Here is a 16956-nt window from a genome sequence, read left to right as displayed (position 1 = left end):
AAACCACATGCCCATGGTTGATCAGCCAGTTCAAACACCCACCTTACCACCACCAAGCTTGGGACAGGAAGTAAAGAGGTGGGACCTTCCATGTCTCCGCCTAATATCCCCTATCTACAGGAAGTACATAATGACAGGAAGTCAGTGGGCTCCTGGCGAATGAGGTTCTTTTTTTTAGGGTAACAGATTTTCAATTATACAGTGGGGAGAGACCAAAGAAGGTGCAGTAGTCCTGGGGATGGGGCCCTGCATGACAGTGGCAACCAGGAATATCTTAAGTTATAAGTTTAAACCTGAAAAGATATAAGACATGGGGAGGATATTTAGATCAAAAGCTGTTCCTCAGAGATTCCAAAATATTTATAGGACTATTTTTTGTAGTAGCCATGAAAGGAAATAAAATATAGAGGACAGCTGGATGGTTCAGCCAACTGAGAGCTAGGCCTAGAACCAGGCCTAGAGTGGAAGGTCTTGGGTTCAAATGTGGCCTCAAGACAATTTCTAGGTAGGTGACTCTGGGCAAGTCACTTAACCCCCATTGCTTAGCCCTTACTGCTCTTTTGCATTAGAATCAATACATAATATTAATCATAAGACAGAAAGTATGGTTTTAAAAATAAATAAAATGTATGCCCATATTTGCAAATGGCTAAACAAATTGTGGTATGTGAATGTAATAGAATATGCTATACTGTAAGAACTGCTGAATACAACAAGATTCACATAGAAACATGGAAGGCTTATGTGGACAGATACCAAGTGAAATAAATAAAACCAACAAAACAGTAGACATAATGAGAATAAAAGTGTAAAATGAAAGAAGAACTACAAAAATGGAAGCTGAATGCCTTGTAAATATAATGACCAAACTTGGCCCCTAAGATGTACTAGACTGCCCTCTCCTCTGCAGAGGTGAGGAATGATGGCTGTGGAACACTGCATGGAATGTTGGACTTGATTGATGTGTTCATTTGACTCAACTGTTTTTTAATCTTCATGATTTTCTGTTATAAGGCATCGTTCTCTGAGAGGGGAAAAGGGGAAGGATGTATTTGGAATTGTAAGTGATAGAAAAATAAAAGCTGCCATTAACAAGGCAGAGTCTGGGTCACCTACCAAATTTTTAAAAATTTGATTCAGTTGTTCAAGTCAGTGGGCATTTATTAAACCCTTGCTATGTGCCAGGTACCATACTAAGTACTGAGAATACAAGTACGAGTAGAAATCCAGTCCTTGCCCTCAAAGAGCTTCCATTCTAATGGGTGGGGGCAAGGGGCCAAAGGCCCTGGGCAGTGGGGCATTTTAGAGGAAGTAGAGTGCAACATGGAGAAGAATGAGCTGTGTCAGCCTGGATGCCCTGCTGAAATGGGGGTTCTGGAAGGAGCCACTCAGATAGAGAGGCCAAAAGGACAGAGTGTACTTCCAGTATGTGAACTCCAGGCATGAAGTGAGGCTTTAGGATGAAGCCCTAAGGGCATATGATACAGGAAGTCTGGATTACAACATAGAGAGTAACTTGATTCTTGCCTTCGGTGAAAAGTTGAGCTAGATAGCCTCTAACATTCTGTCAGTTCTAATACCAAAATCATAATTCTGTGATTTTACAGACTCATAGAATTGTGAATTTGTGTATTGGGTAGTGGGAGTATAAACCAAGACTGATCATATCCTCCCAAACTTTTTGTAAATGAACAAGAAGTGGATAAAAGCTAGGTTACTTGCCTTGTTTCATGAGCAACGTTACAAGTAAATGTTTATTCAATCAATCAATCTTGACCTGGTTTTGTGGCATCTTCATATACAGTATACACACTATAAAAGCATTTTTCAAACCGTGAAGCACCATACAGAAGAGGACTCTAATGATTACTTATACCTACCTATGTATTTCCCTAATGGTTAGCTCTCAAAGATCAAGATATAAAAAGTTACATTCTAAGTAAAAAGAAAATCTATTTATCCATGGTAAATGGGGTAATTATCTTTAATTGATGATGTCTAGTAGCTGGAAAGGAGCAGTTTATATTAGTCCCACACACAATTGTGACAGTCTGGCATGCTGAGTCATTTGTCAACTTTTTCTCCCCAGAATTCAGTGATACCTCTGTGAAACTCAAACTACTAGAGATGGAGAACTGTTCTTCAACATCTTCTAAACCCAATATCAACATTAATGTGAACAAACAGGTAACCAAGCTTCCCCTTTGTACACTTATGCATTTTCTACAAGTTCTTGGGATCTTTCTCTCTCTGATGTGATGCTTTATACTTTGCCTTAGCTGAGAAATCTCTCTAAGCACTGTGCTCATGGAGAGCTGCTTCCTTGAAGGAAAGGAGAGGAGCTATCTAATGAAATTAAGAAAAAGTGGAACTGGCATCCAGCAAGACTCAACTTTGGCTTTTTCCTTTCACCAGAACCTAGTTCAAACCTTTGTGCCACTGTTTCCTTCCTTTCTTCCCTTCTTGGCCATATACTGACTCTTTCTCTCTTCTGCCTATGGGAAACAAAAATCTCTTCTCTCTGACCCTTGGGCCTATATCTCTCCCTGCCAGGAAAAGTGAGATGCTTCTGGGGGGACAAGCATTCCTAGATCCTGGGGTTGGACTTGTAGTTTTATCTTTGAGGTCTCTACGCCTTTCCATCTACCTGAGCTGTCCTACATTCATTGCCTTCTCCAATTAGATTGTAAGCTAATTGAGAACAAGGACTATCTTTTTCTATTTGTGACCCTATTGCTTAATCATGGGGCTTGGGCTAGGTGTTGTACCTGGAATAAAATAATCAGCTTCCATAATGCTTTTCTTGAGACTCCAGTCCCAATGAGTTAGGCAGATGTGCTATATTTATTACTTAGTCTTTATTGAATATGTCTAACTGGATTTTTTCTCTAGCCTACATTTCTCCAACATTTCTACCAGTACGTGACATTTTGTGAAGTGCTGGCTAATCTATGCTATAGTATTATCTTGATCCACCAGTCTTGTTTAAAAAAAAAAGAGAGAGAGACATGAATTTGGTCTTCTATGATACATTCTTTTTTTTTTTTATTAAAAAGTTTTATTATCATGCAGAGCACACTTCTTGGTCACTGTTGTAATAGCACACTCATACAAAAACAAAACCTCAAAATAAAACTATAAGTACACTGACACAAAAGATAATATGCTTTGATCTGCATCTATCTTGACTCTTTCTTTGGAAGGAGAGGGCATTTCCCATCCCAAGTCTTTTCAGATTTGTCCCAGATCATTGCATTGCTGAGAGTAGCCAAATTTTCACAATTAATGCTATTATGAGGTACAGTGTTCTCCTGGTTCTGCTTATTTCACTGTGCATCAGTTCTAATGGTACTCTGTCTAGACTCATTTTCTATGACTAGAAAAATTCCATTCTTTTATTCTTATTATCCTATTGAATCCTTGACTGCCTAAGGGAAAAACAGCTTTTTTGGGTGATTTAGTCAGTCTGGTTGAAGGCAAAAAATTAGAAAAAACTCCTTGGCAGTTTCTGTTTCTATGATTAATTGTTCAGAACTTCTGGGAATCAAGTATTTCAGAAAAGAGGCATGGCTCCTTCATGTGGGTGATTATCAGTCTTCCATGCCTGAGCTTTCATAAATCTAACTGTCATGTCTGTCTAGAATGAAATATTTCTTTTCAGGGATGCTAACCTATGTTCTTAATTTCTAGGAAGAAGTTGTGAAGTTGACAGAGAAATGTCTTAATAATGTCATTGAGAGTCCTGGATCATCTTCTTTGAGGATTCCTCCGGACATCAAGAGCAACATCCTAAAAGCTCAAGTGGAAGCGGTTCATAAGGTAAGAAGGCATCTTCCCTTTTTTTACTTTGGTGTGTGGGAGGCTTTGCCAATGTGGTTTTAGTGTATTCTGAATGAAATCAATAACTCATCAAAATTTATTTTAGATTGTCATTTATCCCTGCTCTTCTGCCAAACACTCTTTCCGCTCCTTCCTCCTATCTCAATGTCATTGTCTTTTTCATGGATTGCAGACATGGACTGGATGTGATCTCTCATTGAGGTCAAAGTATATGGGAATCTTTTTCTCATACTGTCTTTGATACCTTTCCTATCAATGTGTTTCTTTCCCCCATATTTTAATTCCATTTCCTATTGGAAACCTATTATCTGTCTAGAAAAAAGACAGCACAAAACTTTACCATACTCTCTGAAAACTACATAAAAATTGCTGCTATACTGCTTACCAGCTATTTTTATGTCTTTATAATGTGTCTCTAAAAGCTAAAGCCTGGATCATTGTACTTTCTAAACTTTACCTCACTCATTACAGCCATGTAACTAATCATTCAGCTTGTCTTATTCCTCTTTCTCTTTCTTAACTTTACTCTTATAGTTTTAGTTTTTTATTCCTTAGAGCAGAGATTCAGGAAAACTATGATATATTTACATTCTAGCAGATTTTTTTACTACTTCATTTGGAATGGGATTATTTGACATTAAATTCTAATACTTATGAAATAATTACCTTTTTAAAAAACAGCAACCAAGGAATAATGCTGTCTTATTTATTGGTCTAACAAAAACCTAGAGGGATGTCAAAGACTTTCCTTCCCTTCATAGCTACCTCAACCAAGATTTTTATAATTCTTTTTTTTTTTTTAGGTCACAAGAGAAGATGAAACATTGAGTCATAAAAACTCCAATGTTCAAGATAATGTTTTCAGGTATAGTTCTGACTAAAACAGACAGAATTGACCTCTTATTTCCATTTTAAATGTTACATGTTCTTCTTTGCATCCTGGATTCAATTCATCATCATATCTTGCCAATTACTATACTTCTGCAATATCTACTCCTTGTCCAATTCTGTACCTACTATCCTACCAGGTCACATAATCTCTCTGACTCAGTTCTTCATTTGTAAATGGGAAAATAGCATTTTCTCTATGGTATGTACTTCAGAAGACTACGGCAAGGTTCAAACAAGATGACTTCTAAAAACAACATATATGTAGGTGAGAGTATATGATTTCATCTTGTAAGAAATTCATAGCATGGCACCTTCCTCCGCCTATTGTTTTTAGTCTTGGAGTTGCTTGGGTACACTGAGTGGTTTAGTGACTTTTTCCTAGCCATCCATGGTCAGAGACAGGACTAGAATCCAGCTCTTTGTAACCACAATATTTTGCTTAATTTTTCATAGGTTTATTATGTTTTCTTCTTGATATCCCTATTTTTTTACCTTCCCCAATCTGTCCTCCTTTCTCTTTAAAACGACTCTTTTTCTTCTTTTTAATTGTGTCAGTTCTGTGCTCTACTTGTATTATGAAATCTATATTCTTCACTTTAGTTGTTCAGGGTGCCTTTTCTATCTTATCACTATTGTTTCTTTTATAACTTTCAAACATAAACTCTCTATTGTAGTCATTATCCCCCCTCCCTTATCCTCTTTTCATATTCCTATTCCTTCTGCCTTTTTCTTTAAACATTCTCCTTTCTTTGTTATTTCTTGGCCAATTTGCGAGATTTTCTTATTTAAAACCCTGCTCTAGATTTGCCTCTTTCAGGAATGCTTTTCCTAATTATCTTTAACTAGTTCTAATTATTTTTGCCACTGCACTTAAGTAGTAGGAAAAAAAATTATGTACAGGCCTTTGCACATCACAGCTACCCTCAAAGGGAATATTGCCTGGCTGATCATCTAATCAGTAGAGAATTGAAATGGCATTTGGCAGTTCCAGGAAGTCTACCAAACTGATAGATTTTCAAAAACTAATTTAAAATAACTTCATTATGTTCTTTTCTCCTTCTCAACTAGGTTCTTAGATGCCCATTTCCTTGAGGGTTTTTTGCTTGGTTTTGTTTTGGGTTTTTTGGTAAGATACAAGAAGGGAAATATAGTTCCATTGTATTTTTTGGTGTCCTCACACGCAACACCTTCTTTCCCTTTATGTTTTGGGTTAAGGAAAAAGCTTTAGGCTTTATTATAGTCCTGGAGATAAATGGCTAGATGAGAAATTAGAGCTAGATGTTAGACGTGTGTCAAGGAATCTTCAGGACAGTCCAATCCTGCCACTTTGCTAGGTGAGGAAACTTCACCTTGAGAAGTAAGATGATTTGCCTAAAGTGACCCAGCCAAGGACTTGGGATTTGGGGCTAACATCGCCCTTAGAGGTCATCTAGGCCAATCCCTTCCTTGTACAAATGAGGAAACTGAAGGGCAGAGTGGAGAAGTCCCATGGAAGGAGTGGCAGAAGGAGGCTTGAACCTAGCTCACTGCCTTCGGATCCAGTATTCTCTCCTCTGTGCCATTCTCTCTTAGAGCAGAGAGCAGAGGAGGACATTTAACCTGGATATTCTGACATGCCAACTTTTTTTTTGTTGCTATGTCATTTTTTCTTATGGTCTCTTAATGGAAGAGAAGGCAGCTTTTGCCTAGCGAGAAAATACAATACTACTCTGCTGAGTATAATCAGATGAGAAAAATGTATGTAAAACACTTGGCACATCTTAAGATGTTATATAAAAGTCCATTTTTTTCTACCAGAAAATATGTCTGCTCTAATCTCTTCCTATCCTGTTCTTTTGCTCAGTCTCTGGCATTATATATGGTGCTGTCTTTGGTTAAAATAGCATAAAACTGTTGTACAGTAATGTAGCATATTTGGCATCTTGTAATTGTCATATTGCGATCACTTTAACCACGTTTTTCTGCACAGAGCGTGCATCTGTTACGCAACTTGTGCTTTTGTTTATGAAGGCTAAAACAGTGACAGACATGCATATGTGTGTGTGTGTGCATGCATGTGCATATGTGCGTGAGAATGTGTGTGTGTGTGTGTGTGTGTGTGTGTGTGTGTGTGTGTATGTGTGTGTATCCCTTGAAGGCAAGGATGACCAAAAAGTATCATAAAATAATAGATTCTGAAGTAGAAGGGAGCTTAGAAACCACCTAGTCTAGGACTTCATAATTTTTTTGTGTCATGGACCCCTTCTCAGAATAATGCTTTTTTTTTTTAACCCATACCTTCTGTCTTGGAACCAATACAAAGTATTGGTTCCAAGACAGAAGAATGGTAATGGCTAGGCAATGGGTCACACAATGTTAAGATTAAAATTATGGTTGAGACTGAATATAATAATTATATTTGGTCACCAAGGATTTTATTTATAAAATCCAAATGAAACACCCAAGAGGGTAGCTGGGTGACCCAGTGGATTGAGAGTCAAGCCTAGAAACGGGAGGTCCTGGGTTCAAATCTGGCCTCAGACACTTCCCAGCTGTGTGTCCCTGGGCAAGTCACTTAACCCCCATTGCCTAGCCCTTACCACTCTTCTGCCGTGAAGCCAATACACAGTATTGACTCCAAGACAGAAGGTAAGGGTTTTATAAAAAAAAGAAAAAGAAAAAAAAGAAACAGCCAAAACTCAGCTGGAAATTTTATGGTGATTTAATTGATAGTGGAGGAGATTAAGGAGAAGGGAGAAGGAAAGGGTGAAGGATTCCCTGCACTCCCCCCCGCCTGGCTGGTACCAGGTAGGAAGATTAGAAGATCTAGAAAGTAAGGGTTTGGAGTGTGAAGGAGGAAGGAATCAACCTGAACTCCAAAAGGGGCTCAGGTAAGATGCCTGAACCTGAATCAGGTCAAGGACAAAAGTCACCGCCAAAACCCATACAAAGAACTGCCACCACTCCCAAGATGTTGGAACGCCTAGCACGCTGCCAGCCAGAGTCACCTCTCCAGGGAAAGAGGAAGAGATAGGAAGTGATGTGTCTTATATGGACGTTTTTACATCACTTTTCTGTGTCTCATTTGTACCAATGAGGACTTAGCTTGACTTAGGACAGCCCAGGGGTCTGTCCTTTTTTCTGCACATATCTGTTGAAGGTCATCTCCTCACATAATTAAATCTTGAGTTTGATGCAGACCTTCCAAATCTTGTTACACAAAGAAGGAGAAATTTAGAGTTTCCAAGACCCGATTCTGTTATTCCAAGTATCTCTATTGTTATTGATCAGGAAATAGCTAAATCAAATTTTCTAAAGAATGGTCTGATTAGGGTGGAATAATTTTAAAATTCACAATAGCTGGGAAGTGTCTGAGGCCAGATTTGAACCTAGGACCTCCTATCTCTAGGCCTGGCTCTCAATCCAATGAGCTACCCAGCTGCCCCCCTCAGAACAATGTTTTTAAATGTGTAAAATAAAATATTTAGTATTATAATAGAACTATTATGTTGAAATAGTTGTCAAAAATGCATATATATTCACATACATATATATATATATATATATAAAATATAGAAATTTTTAAAATAAATTCTTTGGCCCCAGGTTAGGAACCCCTGATCTAATCCAACCTTTTTTTTTTTAATATTTAAGGAAACTGAGATAGAGAAGAGGTGAAAAGACTTGCTTGAGGTTGTCCAGGTTGTAAATGAAAGAGCCTGGATTTGAACCTAAGTCTTCTGACCCCAAATTTCATCTATCTTGATTGAAGTGAGCGTGAATCTGATAAAAGTAAAAGATCTAATGTCAGATGCTTCCTTACAACCCTTAGTTATTTCTCTATTGAGCTCTCTTAGTCCTTCTTAATCTACCCAGCATCTAGGCCTTTCTTGACCCAGCTGTGTCCCCGAAAATCTGCTCATCACTGCAATAACAGAACCTCCTTCTGCATAAAAGTGCAGCAGTGTGCACCTAACACATCATGGTACCTGTTGAACTACAGTAGAGTTGGTAGCATCCATTCTTCAGAGTGTCTTAGGGCAATGCTTCAATACCATTGAAAATTCACTGGTGGGTAGCCATCAGAGATTGGTCACAGCCTCCCTGTGATGCCAGCACAAAAGACAACTTGGGGTGGTGAAAGACTGATGATCCTATGACTCCTGTGAAAATATGCCCGTTCAAACTGCTCTGTAATGATGCCCTCCGGGAAGCAAATTGGAGGAATAATTTAGAAAGAAAGGCAAACTAGAAACAAGGACCAGCATCAAAATCAAAGAAAAAGAAGGACTGCATCATTGGAGAGGAATGACTATGTTCTGAATTCTATCACCCACATGCACTTTTCTTGGGTCCTCTGCATCAGCAAAGGCCAATACATCATCTCTTCGTTGCCACCGTTAGCTCCTGGGCAGAGCTGCTGCTCTTAAAGGAAACACCAAAAGCTCTCAGTTCTTGAGAGTGTTCACATTCCTACATAGTGACTGGTTTCTGGAATGTAAATACTTGAACTCTTTCCCACTCCATTTCTGACGGAAGGGTCAAGAATGTCAACACCATGGAAAATCGTCTTTGCTTATCTACAGGGCCAGAAACCTCCAGATCTTCTATTTTGACTTTGAGGAAATGGGTAGCTTCATCCTATGGCAATTAGAAGCAGAGCCACAGTGCGTTGGATGAAGCAGGTTTCAGGACGGAGCCTGGTAGAGGGAGAGGGTGTTGGGAGATGTGCGTGGTGCGTGGTTCAGGGACAGATTTGTGATCATCCAGGTGTGACCTCCAGGGGGAATGTAGCTTTCAGAGCAGGGCCAATTGTCCGTAAGGCTCCCAATAGTACTCTCCATTGGGTCTGAGATCACCCCTAGAACCAACCATGGAATTGGAAACCCTCAGCAGCTTCTCTAGTGCAGCAGCTCACTGGACCAGCACCCAACAGGCATGCACAGCTACAGTGACAGGAGAGAGCGTTGTCTTTTATACAAACGAATTCCAGGCCTATCTCTGGCCACATTTAGTCATGTGTTCACTGCCCCGCTGACCTGTTGTACTTCATGAATAAAGGACTTTGCCTACTCTTGATTTCATGGGATCTTTGGGGCACATAAAGACATTTCTCTCCTTCTTCCCCAGCAATGTATTAAAAGAAGACAACAAAGTCCTCAGTCCAGAACACACAATGATTCTCACACATCCAAATGCTGTGGAAGAGAATTCCATTTTAAAGGTAAGAGAACAACATTCTTAGACTCAAGAATTTGTCAAATTTTAAAGTTGGCAGGGAACTTCAGATGATCTAAAACCTCATTTGGCAGATGTACAAATTGAGGCTCAGAAAGATTAAGTAATTTAATGAAGACTTAAAGTCCAAATCTTAGGACTTTCAGACTGGTATCATTCCTATTATGGAACTATCATATAAATAAATAAATGAATGAATGAATGAACAAATGAATGAATAAACAAATGAATGAATATATGGATATATGTGTATATATATACATATACATATATATATATGATTTATATAAACTACCACTTTAACCTGGTATTTGAGAATTTCTTTTTAATGGTGCAGGTAGGCTGTACAATGGATAGAGTACTGGACCTGAAATCCGGAAGACTCATCTTCCTGAATTCAAATCTGGCCTCAGACCCTTAAGCCATATGACCCTGGAAAAGTCACTTAACCCTGTTTGCCTCAATTTCATCTAATGAGCTGGAGAAGGAAGTGGCAAACCACTCCAATGTCTTTGCCAAGAAAACCCCAAATGGATTCATTAAGTTTTAAACTTGAAAAATGGCTGAACTTGAACATTATTTTTAATATTTTGGTATCTATATTTTCACATAATTGATTTCTTTTGTAAGTTTAAAAACATTATTATGAGAAAGTGTCCGTAGTCTTTTTCCAGACTGCTACAGGGGCCTATAACCCCTCAAAAGTTAAGAATTCCTGCACTAAGCCATACTAAACTAACTTACCTTCTGAGTTTCTCCAAACTCTGGGGTATAGAACTAAATTACTTAGATGAAATTTCAAAGATTTTTATTAAATTTTCATTTCCCTTGGCACTCTAATTTATACAGAATACTGTGATCATCTATATAACTACTTGTGGTATTTTCAGATAGTATGTTATTTGCAAATTCCTCTTCTGGAAGTTTCTTCAATAAAATATATGATTAAATGCTAGTTCACTGAATGAGTAATGGAGGTGCCAAAGGAATTATCCCCAAAAGATAGTATTTTAGAGATCAACAGATGTGTGAGCTCCTTGAGAACAGACAATATTTTTTACCTTTCTTTGTATCCCCAGGGCTTAGCACAGTGAATGTTTGTTGACTGACTATAATTTCAGACTGCAGCAGCAAAAATCATTTCCTGTGATCACTGTGCACTATCTGGTAATCAGATGCTGGGAGAGATTTTTTGGAGATTATAGTTTAGAAAAAAATGGGATACCTGTTTAAACTTTAGTATTTTGATGTATCTTTAATTTCTTTGATGTGCATACTTACTCAACTGATGCAAATATCAACACATAGATGCCTTTTTATTTTGCACTACTTTTGTCAGTGGGCTCCCTTAAATGCTCCACTGGGGTCTGCTCAATGTCTCTCCTAAGGGATCTTCTAAGCCCTCTGACATTATGTGGGTGTGACTGCAGCACCTGTAGAAAATTTGGAGCCACTGAAGATTTTTGAGGAGTGCCAAGATTAGATGTATACATAAGAACATAAATGAGCTATTCACTGATAGTATGAAAGATGATTAGAGCACAAGAGTTATTAACAAAATGACTAAAAAGTAGTTGGAACTTTTCTGTTTGGTGGAGATAATTAAAGAAGGTACTCAAAAACTGAACTTCATCCATGGCCTTGGGCTATCTGTTTATCTATGTGGAGGGAAAAGGAGTTCAAGGATAGTGTTATATCTTCTGTGGGTACCTGAAGGAGAGATCCTGAGGCTTCATGGAATAAACATCCAGTAGAGTTTTATAAACAGTAGAATTCACAGTGTCATTTTGATCTAATAGCTTTTAGAAATCTTTTCTGACCTTCTGCCTGCCATCCTAATTTCTAATGTCCAAGAGGTAAGACCCTAAGCATAGTATTATAGTTGAGAAGTTACTAAAAGTTATATATCATCTTTTTTTTTTTAAACCCTTACCTTTCTTCTTGGAATCAATACTAGGAATTGGTTTCAAGGCAGAAGAGCGGTAAGGGCTAGGCAATGAGGGTTAAGTGACTTGCCCAGGGTCACACAGCTGGGAAGTGTCTGAGGCCAGATTTGAACCCAGGATTCCTTAGTAGGATTAACCCAAACCAACCTGGGTCAGAATAATAAATTATGGGGGAAATTAGGAAGTAAATTGTTTGTAATAATTTTTTTGTCTTACATAGAGTGCCACTGATGAATTGGATGCCCTGCTATCATCCCTAACAGAGAATCTGATTGATTTAGCTGCTGTACCTCCGGTAACTATGGTTCACAATAATCATACAAAGGGGGACATCTATTTAACAAACAATTCTATCATTCTTCTTTTAAGCTTTTTTATCAGAAAAAAGGTCTAGTCAAATCAATCACCTTTATTTTATTCTTACTGTCGTGTCTAGCCATCTCTTTAAGAGTGCTATAAGCACAAAGAAAAATTTAATATATTCATCCTGTCTTCTAGTAGCTTATGGTCTAGATGAGAAAATAAGGCCTACAGAAAGCTTCATAGCACTGATGAGATGGAGTGTAATGAGCTTCATTGGCTCATAAGATAGTGGGAAGAGTATTATATTCGGAATGCCAGTTCGATTGTCACTTGACCAGTCATGTGACTATGAACAGCCACTTAACCTCTTAGAAACTCAGATTCCTTACGTGTAATATAGGTCAGCCACCTCATAAGGGAGTTATGATAAAAACTATTTAGCTATTTTTGTCCTCAACCGTAAGTGCTATGAAAAAAGAAGCAATATTGACAAATCAGGGTAAAGGTGGGCTTTGAGATACACACAGCCCCTGGACCAAGCTAAATCACAGTTAGAAAAAGATGTCAACTTCTGCCTAAATAGGAATTCTGTGACAGCCCTAACTAGTGGAAAACCTCTTCTTGAAGACCTTTAGGAAAAGGATACCCATTACCTTCTGTGGCAGCCCTTTCCACTTTTGGACAGCCCTATTTCTTAGGAAATTTTCCCTCCTAATTGAGAACAATATCAATTTGAGGTCAACTGGAAGGTTCTCAATACAAAGTCTTAAGCCATTTCATAAATTATTTGTAATAATCCTATTTTCCTAAAGAGATGACATGGTTTCTAATGTGGAGAAAAAGAGTGATGCCATTTGTTACAGAAGTAAAAGAGTCAATATTTATATAAAATTTTTCATGTCTAATATAGTAGGTCTAAATCAATATATATTCCGTACAGGTAAAACAAAGTATCAGGCCAATGCAGTACATATTTATTGATTACCTACCATTTGTAGTACACTATACTGACTCCTAAAAAGCATAAGATGTGACTCTTGTCCTAATAGAGCTTTTGATCTAGAAAGGGAGATATAATTGAAAAACAACTATAATAAAAAGAATATCAAAATGCCAGTGTTCTGTGGGACTTCAGAGGAAAGGGGTTTCATCTGGCATGGGGAATTAGGGAAAGCTTAATGGCTTAGACAGAACTGAACAAATAGTACTGGGGAGAGCCAAGCCAGAAGAACAATTTATGCTTTAGCAGCCTGGAAAAAATTAACAATTTTAAAAGACTTTCAGAACTCTGGTTCATGCAGTGATCAACCACAATTCAGAGGCCTAATAATGAAGAATGCTAGCCCTTATCCTGACAGAGAAGACATGGGCTAGATATTCCAAAGGAGATACATTTTTTTGAACATGGCCAATATGAGAGTTTGTTTTGCTCAGTAATGCATATTTGTTGTAAGGATTTAGGTTTTATTTTTCTTTTCCAGTGGGATGTAGGGGGGGAGGTGAGAGAGAGAAAAAAGTGCTTGATGGTGCAGAAAAACATTTTTATTGAAAAAAAAAAGCAATCCTGGGGAATCAAGGGCATTTTCCAGTTGAAAGGAGCGGGACAGTTGAAGGTGCTTTCAATAATTCATTCTGGCTAGAGCTCAGAATGAAGGGAAGAATAGAAAAACAAGGACAGACAAAAAGGTTGGGCCCAGAGTATGGAGAGTCTTGAAACTTGGTCTGAGGAGTTCAGACTTCATTCAGTAGATGAGGTCCTTATACTTATAAGACTTATGTGTATGTGGACTTGGGTCAGTGACATGACCAGAGGTAGGCATAATTTTGTTTAGCAGCACTGTGTGGGTCAGAGTTGAGTGCTGGAAAGACTGAAGTGTAGAGGTATTATTAGATCAACGAGTATGCACAGTTTTATAGCACTTTGGTTAGAGTTCCAAATTACTCCTCAGATTTTTTAAAGGAAGTTGAGGTTTTAGAGTGTGTTGAATTTTAAATAGCAGCTGGACATCCAAGTGGAGCTATCTAGCGGGTAGTTGAAAATACAATCTAGAATTAAAAGAAAGATCAAGGCTGGAGATGAAGATTTGAGAACCAACTATATTAAAATGATTATTGAAGTCATGGAAACGAATACCCATAAATATTGAGAGAAAATGAGAAGGCAGGAAACAGTACCCGGAAGGGAAAATTCCTTTATATAGGTTTTTTTTTTTTTAAAGGATGTTAGAAGGAGAATCAGGATAATTTAAGATAAAAAGTTTGAACAAAGGTGGTCAGTGCAATAGGGAGGTCAAGAATGAGGATTTGACCTATGAATTTGGTCACTCAGAGTTATTCCTTAATGGGGATATTTTCTAATGGTGAAAGTAAATAAAATCTGTTTTCCTCTTTTCAATTCAGTATTTATTTCCTCGATCACCTTCTCTGCCCACCTCAAAATCTGAGAATTCCTAGGATTAAAAAAAGTAAATTATGCAGTGAGGCTGAGTGTAATACCTCACCCTTACTAAAAAGACTATCTGGAATATCTTCTTTGAAATGGCTTCTTCATATAGGAAGAACATCATATCATCTTCATTATTTGAAGTATAGATGAAAAGTTCTTCTGTCTACCTTCAACAACCCAGCTAGATATGGTTTCTCTCCTTTTTTTTGGGGGGGGGGGCTTTTCTAGCACTTTACTTAAACCACATAACACAGTTATCATCTACTACCTTTAAAAAAAAATTATACTTCATAGGCTCATGTCTACCCTACCAGGCTGTAAGTTCCTAAAAGGCAGTAAGATCTATATTTTATAATATAACATTTATACCTTGTGTCCTCCCCAGTACCATAATAAATATATGGTAAAGGCAGAACAAATGAATTCAGAGGAAAGAGAGCTCATGTCATATGATTGGAAGACGTTTCATGGATGAAGTAGGATTTGAACTAGGCCCTCAGGAAAGATGGATTTTTATAAGTAAGGGGTGGGAGGAAGGAACTTTGAGGAAAATGGCATGACTTAATGAGGTATGGAAAGAAAAACCTTCTTGCAAATGGCAAATAAAATTGTTTGACTGGAAAAAGTGGTCCCTGTGGGAGAGTAGTAGAATCTCTATGAATAAAATGCATTTTGACTTAGAGAACTGAAACAAAGAGCAGCATGGGTATAGTTTTCCAATGCCAGGCCAAAAGAGAGATGCCAGATGACAAAACAGACATCAATTCTAGGACTAGATTGAAGTAGCAGTAAGGAGAAATGGTATTCTCTAATTCAAACACAGGAAAAATTTCTTTGAAACTGGAGTTATTTGTATTTAGGGTCTTTATAATTTTCCTTAGCCATGATTGATGATTAGAAAACTAACCATATAGGTGATTTCTCCTTTCTTCCCCCTCCTCCATTTATATGTATTTGTCTAACGTTCTTGTTCTGACTTCTATTGAGGAGACTATAATTAATTATAATAGGCTAAAATCATAGAAAGGAAAATCTTATGCTGTATACCAGGAAAATTAATAGATTGTAGTCTTTGTAGAGTAGTAGAAATCCTATGTTATGCCAGTAAAAGACCAGGAACTGTTACAGTTCTGGCAATGTCACATGCATTGTGGGCTATTTGTTATGGGAAGGGATCTTGGATTTCATTCTGTCCTTGGAACATTCCCTTAAAAACTTGATTATTAACTTTAAGGATTTTTTCCTATTATATTATTCATTTAATAATAAAAAAATATTTCAGTGCCTTAGTAAAAAATGTTTTCCTTCTATTCTTTTAGGTGTCTTCCTTATCCTCAGTTACACCTCGGTGGATTGTACCAGTGAGTTGTTAATACTTGTAATATGGGTGCTGGAAAAGCTTACAGGATGTCTTAAAAATCTTAAATATTGTGACCAAAATTTCATAATGATTTAGGTGACCTGGGTTAGTTTTTGGTTTTTTAACATTTCCATGTGCTGTAACTATGCAGAAGTGTTGGGAGGAATCCACAAAAATATCTCTGAGGTAGCAGATTAGAATGCCAAATTTAAGATAAGTATCATCATTGAAGGGACTTTGCCCTCTAGGCAAAACTAATTATTAAAATATCTCTTAGATTTTCACCCTCACACTTCTTCTCAAGGATCACGTTGACGGTGACCGACGACCATGTAGACAAGTACTTCTTACCAGGGGCCGTTTTGATGCCAGTTTTTCGTTTGTTGTATTTTCTCCAAAGACCAGGACCCTTTCCAATGGAATCTCAGGGAATGAAGTGACTCCAGCAAGGAAAGAGGAATGTGGTGACCCAGAGGGGCTCTCCTTGGTGTCTCAGCCAGGGCCCTTCCTCGTGGATGCTGTGACCACGTGAGACCTTTTCCTATGGCTCTTCATAGGGGACTGTTCAGAATGGGAGGGAGTACCAGGGAGTGCAGCTGGCCGTTAGTTTTCCATTCACACTTAGCGGCTTGCCTCTCTGGGTCAGGTGCTATCAATGATTTCTTACTAAAGCTTATACTTGATGGAGGGCGCCTTGACTTGAAACACATGTGCAGTTTTTACGTACAGCTATTGGAAGTGATGAAACAGAAGCAATTACACATCACCTGCTGTGTGCCGAATGCTGGGGATACACGATTGCGTGCTCTCTAGGACCTCGCATTCTAATGGGAGGAGACGCATAACTGGGAATCCGTGTTTATGTTCAGTTCATAGGATAGGGAGTCCAGGGAGTAAGTAGCCGAGCAGATGGCAAGACTTGGAGGATTTGGGGCAATGGCGGGTCAGATGGT

The 16956-nt window shown here is 38.1% G+C and overlaps 1 protein-coding gene across 2 annotated transcripts in view; it reads left to right on the top strand.

The window, feature by feature from the left end:
• The window catches only part of EPB41L5 (erythrocyte membrane protein band 4.1 like 5), a 142539-nt gene that overhangs the window by 113393 nt on the left and 12190 nt on the right, over positions 1 to 16956 (top strand). For both annotated transcript variants that reach the window (XM_016433586.2, XM_007494052.3), the window contains exons 18-24: positions 2090 to 2187; positions 3691 to 3819; positions 4644 to 4705; positions 9841 to 9934; positions 12115 to 12189; positions 15963 to 16004; positions 16404 to 16531. In XM_016433586.2, the coding sequence (XP_016289072.1) occupies positions 2090 to 2187; positions 3691 to 3819; positions 4644 to 4705; positions 9841 to 9934; positions 12115 to 12189; positions 15963 to 16004; positions 16404 to 16531 (628 nt within the window). The remainder of the gene's footprint in view (positions 1 to 2089; positions 2188 to 3690; positions 3820 to 4643; positions 4706 to 9840; positions 9935 to 12114; positions 12190 to 15962; positions 16005 to 16403; positions 16532 to 16956) is intronic.

The sequence above is a fragment of the Monodelphis domestica genome, chromosome 4 (genome assembly GCF_027887165.1).
Source record: "Monodelphis domestica isolate mMonDom1 chromosome 4, mMonDom1.pri, whole genome shotgun sequence".
NCBI classification, from domain to species: domain Eukaryota; kingdom Metazoa; phylum Chordata; class Mammalia; order Didelphimorphia; family Didelphidae; genus Monodelphis; species Monodelphis domestica.
Note: the sequence above shows the minus strand (reverse complement) of the source record. Positions and strands in the feature narration are given on the sequence as shown.